This window comes from Pogonomyrmex barbatus, unplaced genomic scaffold (genome assembly GCF_055798465.1).
Source record: "Pogonomyrmex barbatus isolate J1 unplaced genomic scaffold, ASM5579846v1 scaffold5, whole genome shotgun sequence".
Classification (NCBI taxonomy): Eukaryota; Metazoa; Arthropoda; class Insecta; order Hymenoptera; family Formicidae; genus Pogonomyrmex; species Pogonomyrmex barbatus.
The window spans coordinates 7,400,901-7,420,055 of record NW_028297149.1 but is presented as its reverse complement, the minus strand read 5'-3'; the positions used below and the strand labels follow the sequence as shown (position 1 = coordinate 7,420,055).

The following is a 19,155-nucleotide window of genomic DNA, read 5'->3' as shown; positions in this document are numbered from 1 at the left end:
AACGAAAATTCGACCTGTTGGCAATGTGCAAACGAATATCTATCAATTGAGCTATTTTTTATTTAATTTACTTATAGTTGGGGAGCTAATGTGAAAATGGTCCCCCGAAATTTGTTTTGTTAATAACTTTTTTACTAGAAGTGTGCAAACGAAAATTTGAAATGTGCATACATGTGCAAACGATAAGCAATCCAATGAGCTATAGAAACTTTATGTTTTTCAATGTTGGGGAGCTATCTTCACACAGGTGGAAGTATATGGGAAAAACTATGTGGGAAGTATATGGGAAAAACTATGTGGGAAGAAGATGGGAAAAACTATGTGGGAAGTATATGGGAAAAACTATGTGGGAAGTATATGGGAAAAACTATGTGGGAAGTATATGGGGAAAACTATGTGGGAAGCATATGGGAAAAACTATGTGGGAAGTATTTGGGAAGAACTATGTGGGAGTTACATGGGATAAACTATGTGGGCGTTAGATGGGAAAAACTATGTGGAAACTAGATGGGAAAAACTATGTGGGAACTACATGGGATAAACTATGTGGGAAGTATATAGGGAAAAACTACGTGGGAAGTATATGGGAAGAACTATGCGGGAAGTATATAGGAAAAATTATGTGAGACAATATTTGAAAAAATTGTGTTATTCTCTTGATATATAACTTGCATAGTTGTAGATATATAATGTGCAATAGTGCATTCATGAGATTCGATTCTGTCAAATTCATTCAACATAGCCAGCAACTTATACATACATTTCCATTCCTATTTTTTCGCAATATATATACTCTTGACATAATTTTTATGATTCGATTTCCGTTATTGTGGCTTTGCAGTTTATATCTAGCTTTTATTCGTGTTATTATCTCATAATATTTACACATTGCGTTAAAACAATGCGTAAACAAAAATACTTTTACAAAATTTTCATAAGAAAATTTTATAGAAAATTATTTAATATTTTTTGACTGAAGATAGAATTGTATATGCACGTAATATCAAATTCACATTTTAGAGAATGATATTATAAAACTGCATCACGGCATATTCACTTTAGGTATTCTCTATATAATTGTATCATTAAATTGAAAGGGAATTGTACGACGATATGAATAGATAAAACTTTTTTTATTAAACACAGTAAGATCATTAACAAAATTTTACAAAACTAATCTGCTATTGAATTTTAATATATTGCTATTGCTTGCTATTTAATTTAAATATCCTTATGTTCGATAATTTTTCTAAGTTTTGATGAATAATTTAAACATATATGTACACATATTGCTAGTTTATGAATAGTGATGAATCAGATGAGGCAATGCCAATTCTGAACAATATTGTAATATACATTTACACTTTCAATTGTATATGACAAACTCCGATGGCATCGGCTAACCCATGCCTCGGAATTGCTACGTGGATCGATAAAACGTATGCATATATCCTCAATTACTGGAGTAGGAAGCCACTTCGGAACCAGTTCGTGTCATAGTAATGCCTATCGACGGTTCTTTTCAGCGACTTTTAATGAATTCGTTACGTGTCTCGATCATAAATCGTTTAACTTTCTGTTACACACGTGACATTAAAATTATAATATCGTTAAATGCCAATTTTAAATCGAATTATCCAATTTTAAAATAAAATACAATTGCATAATATAAATTATGAGAGGTAGAATATTTTCTCTTCTAATAATAATATTTAAAGATTTATCACTTAATATATACTTTCTGAATTAAGAAAGATATAAAAACTATTCTTTGATTATTGGAAACGCCATCAACGTACTGCTCCGTTTCGTAAGCGTATTCCTCGCGTTGATATTAGCGTACGCGATGCATAGAAAATTCGATTACTGGCTCCGTAGCACGTAAGCGTATAACCATAAAAATTTAAAGAGCCTTATACTTTGGTGCAAATAACGCTATTCTGCAGCAACGACGATCGCGCTCTGCTTCGATTTCGCTCGTCGCATCATCATCGCGTCTTTACATCGCTCGTTTACATAACCACGTGTACCTTCAACTCTATATATGTACGTATGCTTATGCAAATGATACCGTGTCAGAGCCATGCGACAAGTTAAGTATCAGACGATGAACTCGTTTCTTGTATGAGCTCTTTATAAGCTCCCTCTTTTTTTCTTTAGTGATCTGATACTTTAAGTAGTTACGCTAAAGATTAAACAATACCTACGTTATTTCAGTTAAATTTGGTTCGACATAATTTAAAGAAAATTTAGAGGCAAAATTAAAATTAAAATAAAATTAAAATATTCATGAAACAATTGATTGAAAAACTTTTGTCGTTAATTTTTATTTTAACGTAACTTATATAACAAATTCAATGTTTAACTTATAATTAAATATTAAATATTAAAAACAAGATTTCGTTATTTTATATTCCTGAAATTTAATTCATCTAATTTTTTTAATTATCAAAATTATTCTTCATCTAAAATTTTTACAAAGAAAAGATCGATACTCACGAAGATGCTATCAAAGTTCAAAGCAAACTTTAATAGAATATAAACACATAATTTCTAAAGTTCTCGTCGGTTGGAAGAGACCTAGCGTTAATGCTACGTCATGTCACGTGTTCGAGGGTCCCTCTCAAATATGTCGCTTCGGATTTCGCTCACAAGCATCTTTACACCGATAGTGCACTCGATCTTCGATCTCCGATGCGAGAGTTTTCTCGGTCACGACTATGTACACGGTTGAGCTGTAACTCGACTGTGAGTTACTTTTCACTTACAAGAAATCATCGAGAAAATTGCAGTTGTGACTGTTGTAACTGACATAAGTTAAATATTTTTATATAGATAAATTAATAAAATTTAATGTAAATTTTATATTTATATAAATTTATATAAATGCTTATGCAAATTTGAAATTAGCTTCTGAAACTCAGAAAGAAGTAAAAGTTAAAATTGTAGAATAAAATTACATATGTGGTATAAATTAATGGAAAATTATTCCGATAAAGTAAAGTATAAGTGAAATAATAATCGAATGAATAAAATGAATAAATGATAAAAATATATTGGTTAATTTAATTTCTCTTTTTAAATAAAATATCGCTATAATGATAAAATGTTCTAAAGCGATAATGTACACGTTAACGTTTGACAGACAAAGAGATCCTTATAATCAGGCAAAAGTTGCATTAAATTCACTCCACTAAGAAGAATGAAAGAAATGTGGAACGTGAAGGAAGATTTGAAGAAAAGCATCTGGCAATGGCATCATTATCGTTGAATGTAAAAACTCATTTGTCACGCGATTTTTTAGTTCACCGGTATTGTCCCCGCTCATTTTTCGTACGTCATAAACGCTGAGCAGACCGACTGTGAAATCTGCAAATAATGGCTGCTACAGCAAATCCTGTGGATTTGACTTTCAGTTTAATCCTCTGAGAGCGAGTAGTTTAGTTCATCTGTCGCTGTAGCTGTCGCGAACCGCTGCTTGCTCAACAATTTAAAGTTTTCACATCGCGCAACGACGATTACGAGTTTCGATCGATTGTGTCGGTCGTGCAATCGGTAGTACGAGAAATACATCCGGATATCTACGCGCGAACGCACCCGGGCGAGGAATCAATTCTCGAGTTATGATTTTTCCGCGTTTCCGATTATTACGCCATCGGGAAATCGCGGAAAGATCCATTTCCAATCGATATTGTCCGCTCGGTTATTGGCCGCATCTCGTGTTGCGGTTCTTCTTTTTCTAACCCATCGCAAATCTTCTTCCGAATATGAAACCGGAAGATATGTTTATCGATTTAGCTTTGAATTTCTCTTGCTGTCGCAGAGGCGGATTTGCCGCCGTTTGTAAATAAATCCTGGGATATAATACCGACAGCAGAATAAAAGGCTTAGGGCCATATTTCAGTCTTAATCTGCGTTTTCCGCCACGCTTCTATCGGCAATGTACGTACGTATATTTAGCATCACTTCTCAAATCCAGAATCGTGAATTCTCTTGCTTTGAAACTTCCAGTTCGTTCTTCTATTTTGTAGTCAATCACAATCGCTTTTGTGTAAAAAAAATTGTATTTTTAAACCAAGCTTTTAATCTTATTTTTTTTATTTACCTAGCCACAAGCATTTTACGGTACGACTTCCAAATATTTTGAAGCCAACTCACTTTTAGGTTTGATTGTGCCTGTCAATTACGCTTTCTCTTCACTGCGATAATAATTAAGACTGTTTTTGATTACCGTTTTATTTTTACGATATAAAACAAATTTGCATTGGCATTCGCGTTGACTCGACGCGAGACGTTATCAAACTATGCTTCCGCCGGCGGAAAAGAGAAATCGCGAGTCATTTTATCGACGCTTCTTTAAATTCCATTTCCCACCATCTCTTTCGCCGCGCATCCCTCTCGCTAGTCGGTTTCATTCCGATGCGGAAATACCGCGAGTCGGGAAAAGGCACAGAGGGTCAGACAGAGAGAGAGAGATGAGGAAAGGGGCGAAGCCGCGGGCGGCGGGATGAAGGTAGGAAAGAACTGAAAACAGACTAAAGGCGGAGAGAGGCGCGAGTTGGCGAAATAGGAAGGAGGCCAGACGGAAGAAAACGCAAACCGGTGCGATACACCGCAATGCACCGCGAACCAATATCGACAGGAAACGAAACAGACGCCTTGAGTTGTGCATGCGGCTGTACGCAGACGTGCGGAATACGTACGAGAGGAACGCGCCGTCTCTCGTCGCCCCCTCTCCCCCGCTCTCTCTCATCGTACTTCTAACAAATTCAGTTGGGAATTTGCCGGAGAAATGTTTTTTTTTTTCCCCTTCGGGATAGCAAGAGTCCTGAACGCGCCGCCCGCACTTTGCTGGGAGATTTAAAAGCGCACGGGCGTGAGTTTGTATTCACCTAAGTTAGTAATGTCGTATTACGTACAGCTTCCGCGGCACTTTCTCAATTTCTCCTGTACGAAAATACTGTGTCATCATTGAACGCTCTAGAAATTATTTACTCTTTATTACATATACGTCTTTTCGATAAACAAACCGTACAGCTTATTTATATTATTTGTTTATTTATAACAAGCTAACGAAACATTTTATAAACAGAAAAGAGAAGAGATCTTAGTAAAAGAAAAGAATTTAGATATTTACGTAATATCTTGCAGAATGCAATTTTGAGATAATGAATAGATTAATGCACGGCGATATTTTGAATCCTTTGAACGATCGAGTTAAGAGCGGTTAAATCTTTCGTTTTCTTCAACTGATTAATCGAATGGCATTCAACTGGCGCGAGAGAGGCGAGTTACAGAGAAACATTGCGACAAGGATGTACGAAGGCTGCTCGGAAAGCTGCAAAATTGATTCAATGGCGAGCAAAGAGATTTAACGCGCAATTACTCTGATTGAACGAAGCTTGGGATCCGTCAGGAGAATTGCTGACATCAAAGTACAGACAGGCACTTTACTCCTCGTTAAGGGGACTGAAAAGAGGACCAACAAACGGACATCCTTACAACATACATACATTGTTCCATAGAAACAATGCATCTTTGTCGCTATCGCGCTACGGCTGATCCGTTTATTGAGGATTTATAATATCTAATACGAAACGGACGATGAACTATTCAATTTATTACGAAAATATATGTATATTGTACTTGTATTAAAAATATTAAATATAAAAATTGTAAAAGAGCAATATCTTGAAACGTAAATTTGTAATTTGTGGACAGTTTATTTCAAATAAGTTTTCTTGTATTTAATTTTTATTTAATATACATGTATTTTTTATATTCTCATAGAATTTCATAATTTTCTTAAAATTATTCCTGTCTTTTCCTTTTATTTTAGTCTTTATGTAGCTTTTCATAGAAATTATTTATTTTTATTAATAAAAAAGGTTTCTATGGAAACTCTCTTCATACAAAATATTTTTACCTCATTGCTACTAGAAATGAATCGTTTAATGGATCGTTTGCGCAAGCCACCTGTTGCAGCAGTGAATTATTCGAATTCGAATACTATTGCTAGAGAATAAACGTGTGAATTTTTGCCATAATTTTTCGAAATATATTTGATCACTGAAGTGAACATTAATATTTTATGATAATATGTTTTTTTATTATAAAATATTAAAATATTAATGTAGTCGAAATTCACTGAATATATTTCTGTGATTATTGAATAATTGCCTAATTAAATAATGTAGTAGTTAAAAAACAGTAATTATTACTTGCGAAAATTTGTCAATTCCATATTTTATTATCGTAATACTTTGTACAGCACAAGCAATGACGTATTGATTGTATTTTATACAGAAAGATTTTTTTGTAATAGAGTCACCATGCATAATGAATACTTTCCGTATAAACATACATTTTGAACATGTACGCGAATAACTACAAAAACATTATTAATTATTTTACAACTTTTGGTCGTTTGAGATTTTATCAAAATTTTTGAAAATACATGAAATTTTTTTCATTTATTAAACTATTTGAATAATGTTACTATTATTCATATATTAGAGAAAATAGAACATTTATATAATGTATTCAGAGTTCGTGCTCTTCATTTGTTTTAAAAATAATAATAAAAATAATATTTTTCTATAGAAACAATCGACAAAATTGTAATCTGTTAATTGTTTTATAAAAAACTAATTAGAAATCTTATTTAATGCATGTAGAACACAATATATGTAAAACATAATATATTTATGAATTATATAATTAATTAAATTACACACTTATTATAAGTAATAATGGAGTATATACAACTTATTAAATTAAACATGATATTATAATGTTAAAATAAATGTTAAGAAATACAAAACATTATTGTTAATAAACAACTACAAACAGTAATATTAAAGTTAAAAACTGCATATTATGTGTATATCTGCATGCAATAATTTCGTTTTTGTTATCATTAATGATATTATTTATGTTCTATTCTATATATTTACTTATGTTCTGAAAATTAAGCTTATTATGCTGCAATATTATTTACATTACAAATATTAGACAAGTAAATAATAAATTATACGATCTAGATTATCTAGCCAAGCTTATTGATCAAACTTCAAATTGCATACGATCAAAAATATTGTTTATTAAATAATTAAATGCATATTTATTAATATGAATATATTTTGCGTATCGAACCTAGCTATATATTTTTAAATTATGAAAGATTATATATAGATCAAGAATTATATATATTTCTTAATTCTGCGGAATTAAGAAGAAAAAGAATTTTTTTATTTATTTTATTTCTTAATTTAAATTAATTATATTTATGTACTTATGACAATATTGCATTTACTTCATATACTTACTTCAAAAACTTTTACTTACGCACATTTTTAATTATATCTAATCGATCACGACAAAACGATTGAAGTGCGCCGAGGTGCCATGATTACTGCCAATTAATGCCTAAGTAGTAACTAACAAATTAACGGGAACCTGCGAAACGAGGGACGGTCTACGTCCTCGTCGAACGTAATGCCACGGTGGTACTTTGAAATTTTAATGAGTCGCGCTCCCTGACCTCGTCGTTGGAGATTCGAGCGTCGTCGGGGGGGAGGAAGGAATAGTTTGCGTCTCGATGCCGACGAAGTTGAAAGTTACTGGAGAGGCGGTTCTCGCGAAAAGTTGCGAGAAGTCAATTAGTATGATGCTCTTTTCACGGGGATGCCCGACGCGCGTGGTTGTTAAGGGGGGAAGGGGAAGTGAGGATTCCAGCTGCCGGTATATACGATAATCTGGAGGACTTTAAAAGAGAGAAGTTGCCGCCAATAAGGCTGTTCGTTATGCAACGCACCAGGCGCGATGAAATAATACACCTCCGATACCACTCTTTGAGAAACTAAAGTTTAACTGTAAGAGTATTAGATCGCAAAAACTTATCTTACCGTTTTATAAATCATTATACGGTAATCGAGTTCTTGCGGGTTCTCAAGAGGTATGAATGCCTGAACAAATAAATAAATTCGCAAGCCAAATGCTTCAACAGTCTTAATAAAGAGAGATATGAAGAGAGAAATAACTGGAATTAGAGAAAAGAATTAATAATTCATCCTATTGTTTGCTATAAACGTAAAGTAAATTTAATATATGTAGAAAAAAAATATTTGTGATTACATTTATCAAAAAGTCTATTTTCTGTTTATTAAAATATAAAATACAGTAATATAGTTATGCGAATATAGGGAAAACTAGATGACAGAAATCATAATTATCGTTGCTAAGAAACTGCATATCGATATATCACTCTAGTTCCTTCTTGGCAACGAATCGGAGACACTTTCCTTTACAGCAGCTTAAATCTACTACGAGAGAATGCCTTGGCAATGACCCGGCAAGACCTTTTTACGAGCACGGAATAATTATGAGTTTAAGTCCGGCTGTTCACATTTTCACGTCGTGCACCCCCGTAATAATTCAGTCCTACCCTACTTACAATTTTTCATTAAAATTGCAGCAGTTGTTTCAATATTTCTTAAATAGTCGCAATTTCTAAAGTAAAAAATAAGTTGGCAGAAGCGATCATTAATTTTAACGTATCATCATTAAAACTTAAAACGTGAGATCATAAAGTTAAATTAGATACAGCGTTGCGCACTCTCCATTAATAATTCTGATGAATTTCGATCCGTAAAAGTTACGGTTTCATAACTGATTTATGATGCTAATCCGTTTAACGATTCGCTTGTTAACGTCAGTTCTGTGTGTACACATAAAATTACATAATTACTTTGCGTAAAATGCTAATCAACCTGATTACCAGCGGCGCGATAATTTAAATAGTAATTGACAAGTGTTCGTAAAGCGCCGAGGAATGTAAGAAGAGGCATAATCGCGCCACTTTTTTACACTTACGTCGACATCGCGTCGTCATCACGTCGGACTTTTATCTCCGATATTCTCACACCATTGATTTAAACAAATCCACCGTATCTCGCTCGCCTGTCGCGAAATTAAGAAGGGCGTCGGGCGCGTCTTTTCCGCGCAATTTCAGATAGCAGAGTCGCAGTTAGTTGTGCGGTTAGATTCATCAACGCGAACACCATTGGCACGGCGCACGAGAGGGAAGATAACTCCCATGGCCGGCAGCCAAGCTCATAACGTATCAGAGCCTCTCGTGACAATCTCGACGGTCGATTTTTGGTCGACGACGACAAGTAAATCGAGCATCGCGCAGAATGGATCTTCTCGGGCACATTGAAGAAAAGGAGGAACTCGGAATAGGTATCAATGATCCTTACGGGAGTTCATTGTACGCCGCGGTGATGCTCTTCTTCCGATTTACTGTACAGAACTTCGTGGAGAGGCATACGAACTCTTCTCCGAGTACGAATCCCACCTATTGTGCATCCGGACAGACGTTAACCTTGATCTCAACGGATCTTCGCGAATCTCATCTATCGAGACCGAGAGACCATCTTCGAATACATACTATGACTTATCCATAATGGCCCTGACCTCCGAGAATCTTGCCACGGGTGATCCGATTGTTGAAGAAGGGTCGAAAGTTCGGTCCGTCTTCGGTCCTCTCGAATATGCTTGATCCTCGCCGAGCTTTCGGCAAAGCCTGGGGTGGATGAGTGGCTGCATTTTGACCCGAGTCCCCGCATTTTAACGCCGAGCTGATTCCGGCAGGGAATTCCGTTAAAAAAAAGGGGCTAACTTTCGTATTTCTCGTGCACGACGTCGACGTCAGCCACAGAAACTTTTTCGACAGCGCGCTGTCGTCGTAAACAAATTCAGATACGATTGGCTGGCTGGCTGGCTGGTTGGCTGGCTGGCTGGCTGGATGGCTGGCTTGCCTCCACCATTCGCTTTCGCCTTCTCTTATTTTCACTGCGTTTCCGGACCTCCCCCCTCCTCTCCTCCTTTCGTCTGTAGAGCCAACCCTCCCGTTTCTGCTTCGCGTTCGCGAAAATACGTCATCCTCTCTCTTTCTTTCACCACACCGCATTACGATCGATCTCGCTTTCCAATTTAGTACTCGAGACTGCGTCCTTGAAATAAGAGCAGCTAGCGTTGCTTTTCGCGTGATGATACTGAATCCGTCTGACTATTACAAATGTAACTTGGGATTTTATCCTGGAACCAATATCTTTCTGCGCTATAGATAGCGCTCTCACTCATAGAACATTTCGAGCTTATCGAGCTGAAGTTTAATGACTCCCATGAATTCGCGGGAAGATGATAAAGCAGACATCATCGCGGGATATCTTGCAGAGTTAATGGATTAATGAACAGACCGCGCATTTCCATCAGATAAAACCGAGTGAAGCTGGATAATACATTCATTGGCCTAACCGTTCTTGGTAAATTGGATTTTCCTCCCTGCAGCCTCTTGTCGAAACTGAGATTTGCTTGGGCCCTCAAAGATTCATGGATTTTGCTCGAGGATGTGCGAGGCGCCATTTAATTGGCGCTTTAAAGTCTCTCGCCCAGGGATGATGTAATTACTAACTTATGAACCAAGTGGACAAAGTGGCTACTCGACTATGCATAGTCTTCGAATCAATTGACGCAGGGCTATACGATTGACTGCTAGTAGGATAGCATCAAGTTAGATTCTCAGTAATGAAGTGGCTGTAACAAAGTTACAGCGCGAAACTCAACAACGCAACTAACGTCCAAGAGGAACCGCGACGAAATAAGACAATTGGATTAGTTTGAACAGCAATCAACAACTACTTCGATCGAATAAGAAAGGCACAATCCAAGATGCTCGTCACCTTAATACGTGATTGGAAATATGTGTCTGTAATAACCACACTATAATTTCTATTTTTAGTAACAATCTTGTCTTTTTAATATAATTTTAACCATGTATCATTAACATTATTTCATGTATAATTACATAAATTGATATAATTTTACTAGGACGTAATTCAGAAAAATTAAAAGTGCTAAGAAGTAATTTTCTTTCACAAAGCGTTTATACAAATTAAATCATTTTGTATACGAATGGTCGGTTGCGTGTAATAACGAGGAATAACGCGAAAGTATATATCACTAGAGCTACTGGAGGAATTTTTCAGAGAGGCTAGCTTTTTCACGATGTAAATCCTGGCGAATGCAAAATTGCGTTTATTCCCGGGGTTCCCGTTAGATGATTTTTTTCCTCATCAGCGACAAAAGCCATGGGCTGCATTACCATGGGAATTCAGTGTTGAATAAAACTCCGAAACTCTGTGGCGAGATCTGTCGCGACCTGAATAAATTGAATTCATTTTGTCGCAGAGCAGAAATGCGACCAATCAAAGTAGAATATATTTCTATTTATATTTATATTTCACATAATTACGTAAAAAATTTTCACATGCGTTCCAAACATCAAATGGTTTGACTGAAAAAATTATGATCAAAGATATAAAACTAAAATTAAAATATCGAGTAAAATATTTAAAGTATTTTTACTAACTAAATATTTAGCATTGAGAAAAGAATGTATAATTATGCAATATTTATTACATTATTTTTTATTTTTATTTTATTATTATATTAACGTTTTTTATACTAACGAAAGTACATATGTTTTTGATTTTTTTGAAATAATCTTTATATCAATTTTATACGACAATTTTAAAAGTGGTGAAAAGAACGGCATTTCATAATAGACGGGACCAAATTGCTCTATTTCATCTAAAATTTATGAAACAGCGGTAAATTCATTCATAATTTAATTCTTGCAAACTATTGCTTTTAAGGGAGCTGTTTTTGTATATTTTAGCAGGAAAAAGAATTTTTATTTTCTAAAATAATATAAATGGTATAAATAACTTTAGCCATTGTTATTTTATTTATCAAAAATGATCATAGAAGTAGTAAACAGTCTCGTGGATTGCGAAACGTCGAAAATTGTTCCGTTCAGTGCCAGCCAGCAAATAATGTCGAAGGTATCGCTACTTTTTCCTATCCAGTTTATATCCTTCGAGTGCCTCCTGATAGGACACCGAACACGAAAGTAATAAAACGTCAGACTTATATATACGTTTTACCGATCGTCTACCGATGGCACGATGCATGTGAGAAATATTTGTAGATACGTGTACGCTATAAATGATACAAAAAATCCCATGTGTGCGCAGGGAAACAAATTTTTTTCTGACGGCGAAATGTCGAGTGTCGCATGAGATTTACTCGCCGCAACAAGTTCAATATTTCCGTTCACGTGACTACATATGCAATCAAAACGATGTTCATTTTGCAACGGATTGCATATGATGTCGCAATATTCATCGCTGTTTCTTATAAAAGTATCGAGCAATTGAATTACACGAAAAATTAAGAATTTTCCATGAATTTAACTGCAAAAATGCACGAATAATAAAATCAGCAGAAATTCAAGTTTTTCATACGAATTATGATACATTGATTTTCTATATAGCGAAAGATGGTATTGTATAACATAGGTAATGCTTTTAAAATGATTGTTTTCCGATAAAAAGTGTATTGATATTATAAAACTCTTTTCTGTCAGTTACAACAATCACATATGTAGGAAAATAAAAGAGCTGAATAGTGGGTATTGATGTTGGAGCAGCTATATGCTTATTCGCAATCTAATATACAAATTGCATCGTTATTTTTTATAAAATGTGATACGGACGTCAAGAGGCAACAAAGTATATCAAAAACGTGAAAAGACAGCTGATGGATCGAGGATCGCGTTATTTCTTATCTACCTCTTTGGTTTTGATATTCCAGCATTATATTCACCATTACATCCTTTCTGCCTGCGATAGTTGTCTGCTTCTATTTTCCGACGCACATTTTATTTCCTTGCTATTCAGCTGCCCACTAACGTCCCTTTACTTTCCGCTTTCTGTCCCATCTGTTCTCATCTCTATTCTCGTCATGCCACTCCGTTTGACATTTTTTCTTCCTTTCTCCTTAGCCAGACATTGCTGTTGAATTGAAAGAAAATCGATTGTTGAGACATTAAAGAATAATATGCTTTCTCTGTCCTTATTTTCTCTTTTGTTTCTTTAAGTTTTATTAATCGGAGATAGTTTAGGTAGATTATTTAATGTCAAGATATTGTTGATATTGGCTTTATGTCTAAAAAGCGTAACATTCAACTAAAAAAAATCAACATTCTTACTAAGAACATATTGATCTCAACTAGCCAAAGAAAATTGTGATTAAAAGAACATATATACAGTGGAAAACCTCCTATACACGAGAGCAAACGTATTTGTTCTGCGCTAACGATCAAGAGATCTTTTTGGTTCTTATATTTTACTTTTATCGCTACAATCTTTTCGCGTATTCTTGTTACTCGCTTCTATCTTTTAACGTGCGTTTTATTTCTTCTCGATTTAACTGCTCGTTAACTGGGCTTGCTACAGAAATACGATTGAATTGAAAACGGAATCGATAGTACGAATATTTAAAAGAAAAGGTAATATACGTACGATTTAAAAGAGAGAAGCAGGCGTAGGAACGATAGAATTTGATTTATTATAAGTGCGCTTTATATTGAAAATTGTTTCTATGGAGAGGAATGGTAAAGCAATACAAAAAATAATGAAAAAAGAGAACGTACATGTAAAGGGATAGAGAGAGAAGACAGATGAAGAAATAAAGAGAGAGGAGAAAGGGAGGGGGAGAGAGAGAGAGAGAGAGAGAGAGAGAGAGAGAGAGAGAGAGAGAGAGTACAGGCACGTTTGCCAGGGGCTAACGATCACCCCATTAAGCAACGAATTAAACCTCGTTTACTTTGGAGAGAGACTCGTTTACAGCCAACTTGATTTTTCCACGCTTTGCGCTTTGAGCCTCAGCACGAGTCAGCTAAAAGTTTATTTTGACTTCGGCCATTTACCTCCGCCGGCTTCTCTATAGCTTAATAATCTGTGCAAATTTAATGCCGAACAGATTGTGGCAATGTAATAAGCCGTATTCAAAACACAGAAGTGCCGCAATATTAAATCAATATATCGAGTATGTTATAAATTAAATAAATGCATTTATATGTAAAATATTCTCCTTTTGATAATTCCAGAATTTGCAATTTGCAATGATCATTACATTGCGCTCGTTTTCCAGCTAAATTGATCGAACGATTTATTAAGATTTTACATCGAAAAAAGAAATAATTTGTCTGGTATCTTTTGAAATGCGACTTTCTCGATCGAGTGGTAATCAGTTTTACAATCTGATTAATTTGATATTGAGATAATACTGCTAATCGCGTATAAAATTTTATTGTCTCAATCGCGTTTCGCATCTTTTCCGCGGCTCTGTATTACCACTGATCCGGTCGTGCCATTAAAAACAGTACGCTATAAAGATAGGAACTGTCCGGATTGTTGTAATCCGCGTATAATGACGGCGATAGCCACCGCCGTAGCGTGGAATGATAATGGAACCTCGAAAACCCATTATCTCGCTGCACAAGAAGCCATTACTCGCCGGCTTCCAGATTCCCGTTGATCTTTTCCGCTGTTCCCTTCTGATAATCGAAGGTAACTGGACGGGACGGCTTCATCATCCGACATGAAAAGACCCAACAGACTTTTTTGAAGTCCGGAAAGATACAACTATACTAAGCCTTTTCCGTAAATATCCGTTTATTACTGTAAAAATGAATATCAAAAAATCCATATCGTAAAAATCGTTTTGTAATTTAAATACTTTATACTTAAATGATTCACTACTGTGTTTTGCTTTCGTATCAGCAAATATACAAGGATATATATATTTGTCACGTGTCAATTTAACACTTGCACATTTACGCGCTGATTGCGCATATCCGTTTTTATCCGCTACGTCGTAATCCCCTCGTAGCTTCTCGCATAACAATTATCACGTTGCACCACGCATCGTAACTCCGCAACACCGTTCGCGTTTACTGAGACTCGCTATTCGTGGCACTTGATCTAACTAACGCCGTCTTGTTGTTGCCCGGACGCGCAACTTTCTCGGAGTACGGCATGTTCTGAAAATCGATTTCCGTCCGCGCGCGACTACATAAATTAACTTGGCGGCGTAAAGACAGAGACGGCGGTCAGGCGAGCTTGTTCCTGCGGACGGGCAGAGGCGATGCTGCGGGGTCGGTCAGTTGTCTAATGTTGGTCGGACGTGCGGCAACACTTGGAACTTGCGGGAGATAACCCGGCGGGTGTGCCAGTACGCTCCAGGTTCGGTCATTCTGCACGTACAACAACCCTTATGCTCGCGCAATAGCCTCGAAGCGGTGTGTGTGTGTGAGAGAGAGAGAGAGAGAGAGAGAGAGAGAGAGAGAGAGAGAGAATGGTACGATCGTGTCCTATATGTAGTGTAGCGTTAATGCGGCGTTACCCTCAGTTTACGGCGGTTTTCTTGGCCGTGCCGGGTAGATTATCGACCGTGACACAGCATCATTATGTCGGCATTAACGGTACGAGGAAAACTCGTATTTTCGAGTTAATCGCTTTCTTCTCTCTCGCTGTGAAAACGGAAAGTTAGATGGAGAAACGTTAATTGCAACAGAAAAAGAGAAAGAAAAAAAATATGCTTGATTAAACTAATAACAAACGATATAGCAACATCGTACTCGCGATTTTCCTTCGGATAATTAAAATCATTCTGAAAATCTGTTGCAAGCTGAGTTATTATTCTTTACCGCGAATGCAATTAACGACAAGCTATACTTGATCAAATCCGCTGTCAAATTATCACACGCTACTACCATTTTACTTGCCCTTACGTATTTGCCAAAGAAGCTATCTATGCTAAAATGCGTATGCTACTTTTTGTTGCAGCATGTCAGCAGGTTAAGCACGGTGTTCAGGCAGTCTTCGGACCTTCGGACCCGATTCTGGGCCAGCACATTCATAGTATCTGCGACGCCCTCGATATTCCACATCTCGAGGCCAGGCTGGACCTGGAGACGGAAGCGAAAGAATTCAGCATTAATCTTTATCCCGCACAAAGTCTGCTCAATGCTGCTTATCAGGACATCATGGAGTTCCTCAATTGGACCAAGGTGGCGATTATCTACGAAGACGACTATGGTAAGTTATGATAAATGTTTGCTATTTTGTAATAATAATAATATTACTAATTCAAATATTTGTAATGATTACACATATAATATATTAAATATATGTGCATGTGATAATTAGATGAAACAGAAAATTAGCGAAAATCTTATTTTATCTTTTTTAAAGTTATTTTTATTATTTTATTGAAATCAGTATAGCTGCATTAATTTAACAATTTAAATTATTATTTCTATATATATATTTTACAACATAAATACGGAACATTGTGCGAGGAAGTTGAAAGCATGACGAGTTGCTCGAATTTCTCTACACTTATCGGTATGTAGAACATTTGTAAAATTTCGTTTAACGTCCATTACAATAGACGTTTAACGTGGGTTATTTTAGACACAGAATTGCGCTAATGGCTCTGTACGTTTTAGTCATAAATAAATAAAAACGGCATAGGATTCTCGTTTCTTTGATACGAAGTTAGAAAAGAAATAATACTAATTTGTCAAGAGAATATTTTTTTATCCCAAATAATATACAGCGAAAATACATATTCATAACTCCATCGTTTGACTCAAACGAATCTACGATTATTTAACTGATTAAATGGAAATTATATTGTCAAGTCTCTTTGAATTTTTCGATCGTGAATAGTTTATTCTATAAAAATCAGAAATAAGTTAAAGAGAAAATATTCTCTGTTTAAAGAGAGTTTTTATACAATCTCTGCTATTCTATGTGCTAAAAGGATTGCAGGCGGGCGTTACGCGTAATTTAAACATCAGACATTTAAGTCTAGTACGAAATTTTCCTTGGCACAAAGCCGATTTTCAGATTCTTTGAAATTTGAACTGAAAATGTATAATTATCTTTTACTGGAATCCGCGGAGAGCAATATATCAAATATTTGATATTTCTTTGATTTGCTTTCACATAGAATTATGCCTAATTTAAAAGATGTTATGAAAGTTTAGCTCGTCTTTCTTCAGAAAAGAATAGCCTTTTATTTCGGCAAGCCAGTTTCATAGTTTTAATTAATTTAATTAATTCGTATAATAAATCCGTTTAAATGATTCGAAAATGCAAGCCAATCCAGTTTAGACAGGGCACTTCCCATCTAAGGATGTACACGACAGATTAAAATTCTCTTAGGAACTCTAGACGTTAATTCATTTTAAAATTCCTTTCCCATTTGAGATATTATTGAGAATATAAAGTCAAAGAATGTTTAAAAATTGTTAAATATTATTATTTTTAACATAAATTAACTTAATATAAATTTTATAATTAATAAAAAATGGGATAAATATATTTTCTGTTTATCTGAATATTTTATATATTTATTAATAATATTATATATATTTTTTTTAAATATTTTTTTAAATATTTTTCTATGATTTACGTCTTATGGTCTCTCTCCAATTCTTTTCAAAGTCTTTCTTTCAATATCTTTCCTTCTTAAGATTGCATATTGTGCCACAATCAATATTTTCAATACGCTTCAGATTTTCGTACGCATTGCCAAGATGTGCCAACAATGATTCATTAATTATTTAAAAAGGAGCGATGACGCACTCGATTTGTATCTCTCACAATTTAATGGAAATAACAAGTGGATGACGAGTTGTCAGCAAAAAGCGATCCTCGGGAACGATTACGAATAGGAATGATTATGTTAAATTAGAAACGGTACCAGCAACGCAAGAAAAATTACGTATCATAAATGTGCGTTTCGCGACGTCGGAATATTTCCTTGACTGATTATCGTGGCACGTGAGTCGTCACCGCAGTTCGCTACTATGATACGTGACGTTCTGCGAGATCGTCGCCAAAATTCACCATCTGCAAACATTTGTCGTGTTCATGAGAAATATTTTATGTTTCATCTCCGTAGACAGTTTTTTAGTAAATCTCAGTTGTTCATAATTCAAAATAAATTGCTGCGATTATTTAAGACCTTCAGTTAACAACGTTGCCAACTAACAAAAAGAGATGCGATCAAAAAGCAATGAATAATAGAAATTTTTCACGTTAATAAGTTTTTTTACAACATTTAATTAATTGGAATAGTCGATAAAATAATTCGTAAGTATTAAAAAGCAATTATAATAATTAATAAAATAATAGTTAATAAAATAAAACGTTTTAGAAATTATATTTGATTAATTAAATTAAAATTTTATTATGTCATTTATTTGTAATATCAATAGCTGTTAAAATTATAAAATGATATCCGTTTTAAGACGGAAACAGACAGAACAGAGAAGGAGTTATATTAATTAGCTATTATAAATTTAACTGTATGTATATGCAATATAATTACTAATCTTGTGGAGAATTAGTATGCTTTGATTTTATACATATTAAATAACGTCAGCGGACACATGAAATTGATTGACAGAATTAACCGGATGTGTTACACATTGCTCGAATTCCCATATGTTCGATTACAGGGTGAATTAAAAGTAACGTTACATGTAGCTGAATGAAACAATGTTAGAGCGTGATAAAGTGAAACGAAACAATATCATCGATAAACTAACGTGTTCTCCAATGGGGCGGTAACATCTTAAGTTTTTCCATTCAACTTTGCCGCCGCGTTGATAATTTCATTTCCGCGTCTCTACGGGATTTTCCCGGAATTTAACCACCTTCGATGAAAACATCTCCCAAGCTTAACCGCCTTCCACAACGAGCTTAGCTATTTGTACGCGGAAGTACACGTACAAGCCGATTAGAACGCCCCTGACCCCCTACCGATTTCCCGCTATCTCGTCCAACCCCCGCGCGCATCCCGCCCCTTTCCCGAACCGACACTGAATTCCTCGAGAGATTTACCGGGACTCCGGGATCTCCGTGTTTCCTACACTTTCAATTCCGGCGCGCTATGTACCCGCGAGGTGTAAGAGATTCGGGTCGGCGAAATCGTACACGTCTCGAGCATGTTTGCCGTTACGAGTCTGCGACTTCCTTCAAAGGAATTTCGTCTCACCCGCGGGATCGAACATCGTTCGCGACGACGCGAGGATGACACGTCGTTCGAGTGGCTCAATGTCGACTTTACGGCTTTATCCGAAAAATTCGTGAGGCAACGTTCAAAGCACTCCCAGTTTACATTGTTCCGAATTGGCGTGATTTACCTGTCATATTTAATAGCGTGTAA

General features: G+C 35.5%; 1 protein-coding gene across 6 annotated transcripts in view; it reads left to right on the top strand.

Annotated features, from left to right (window-relative positions):
* LOC105427221 (glutamate receptor ionotropic, kainate 2) overlaps positions 1 to 19,155 on the top strand; it is a 119,277-nt gene that overhangs the window by 32,320 nt on the left and 67,802 nt on the right. For 5 of the 6 annotated variants that reach the window (XM_089081600.1, XM_011638882.2, XM_011638883.2 and 2 more), the window contains exon 4: positions 15,759 to 16,010. In XM_089081600.1, the coding sequence (XP_088937726.1) occupies positions 15,759 to 16,010 (252 nt within the window). Of the gene's footprint in view, positions 1 to 15,016; positions 15,156 to 15,758; positions 16,011 to 19,155 lie in introns of those variants that run through there. The other variant, XM_089081602.1, reaches the window with a different exon arrangement.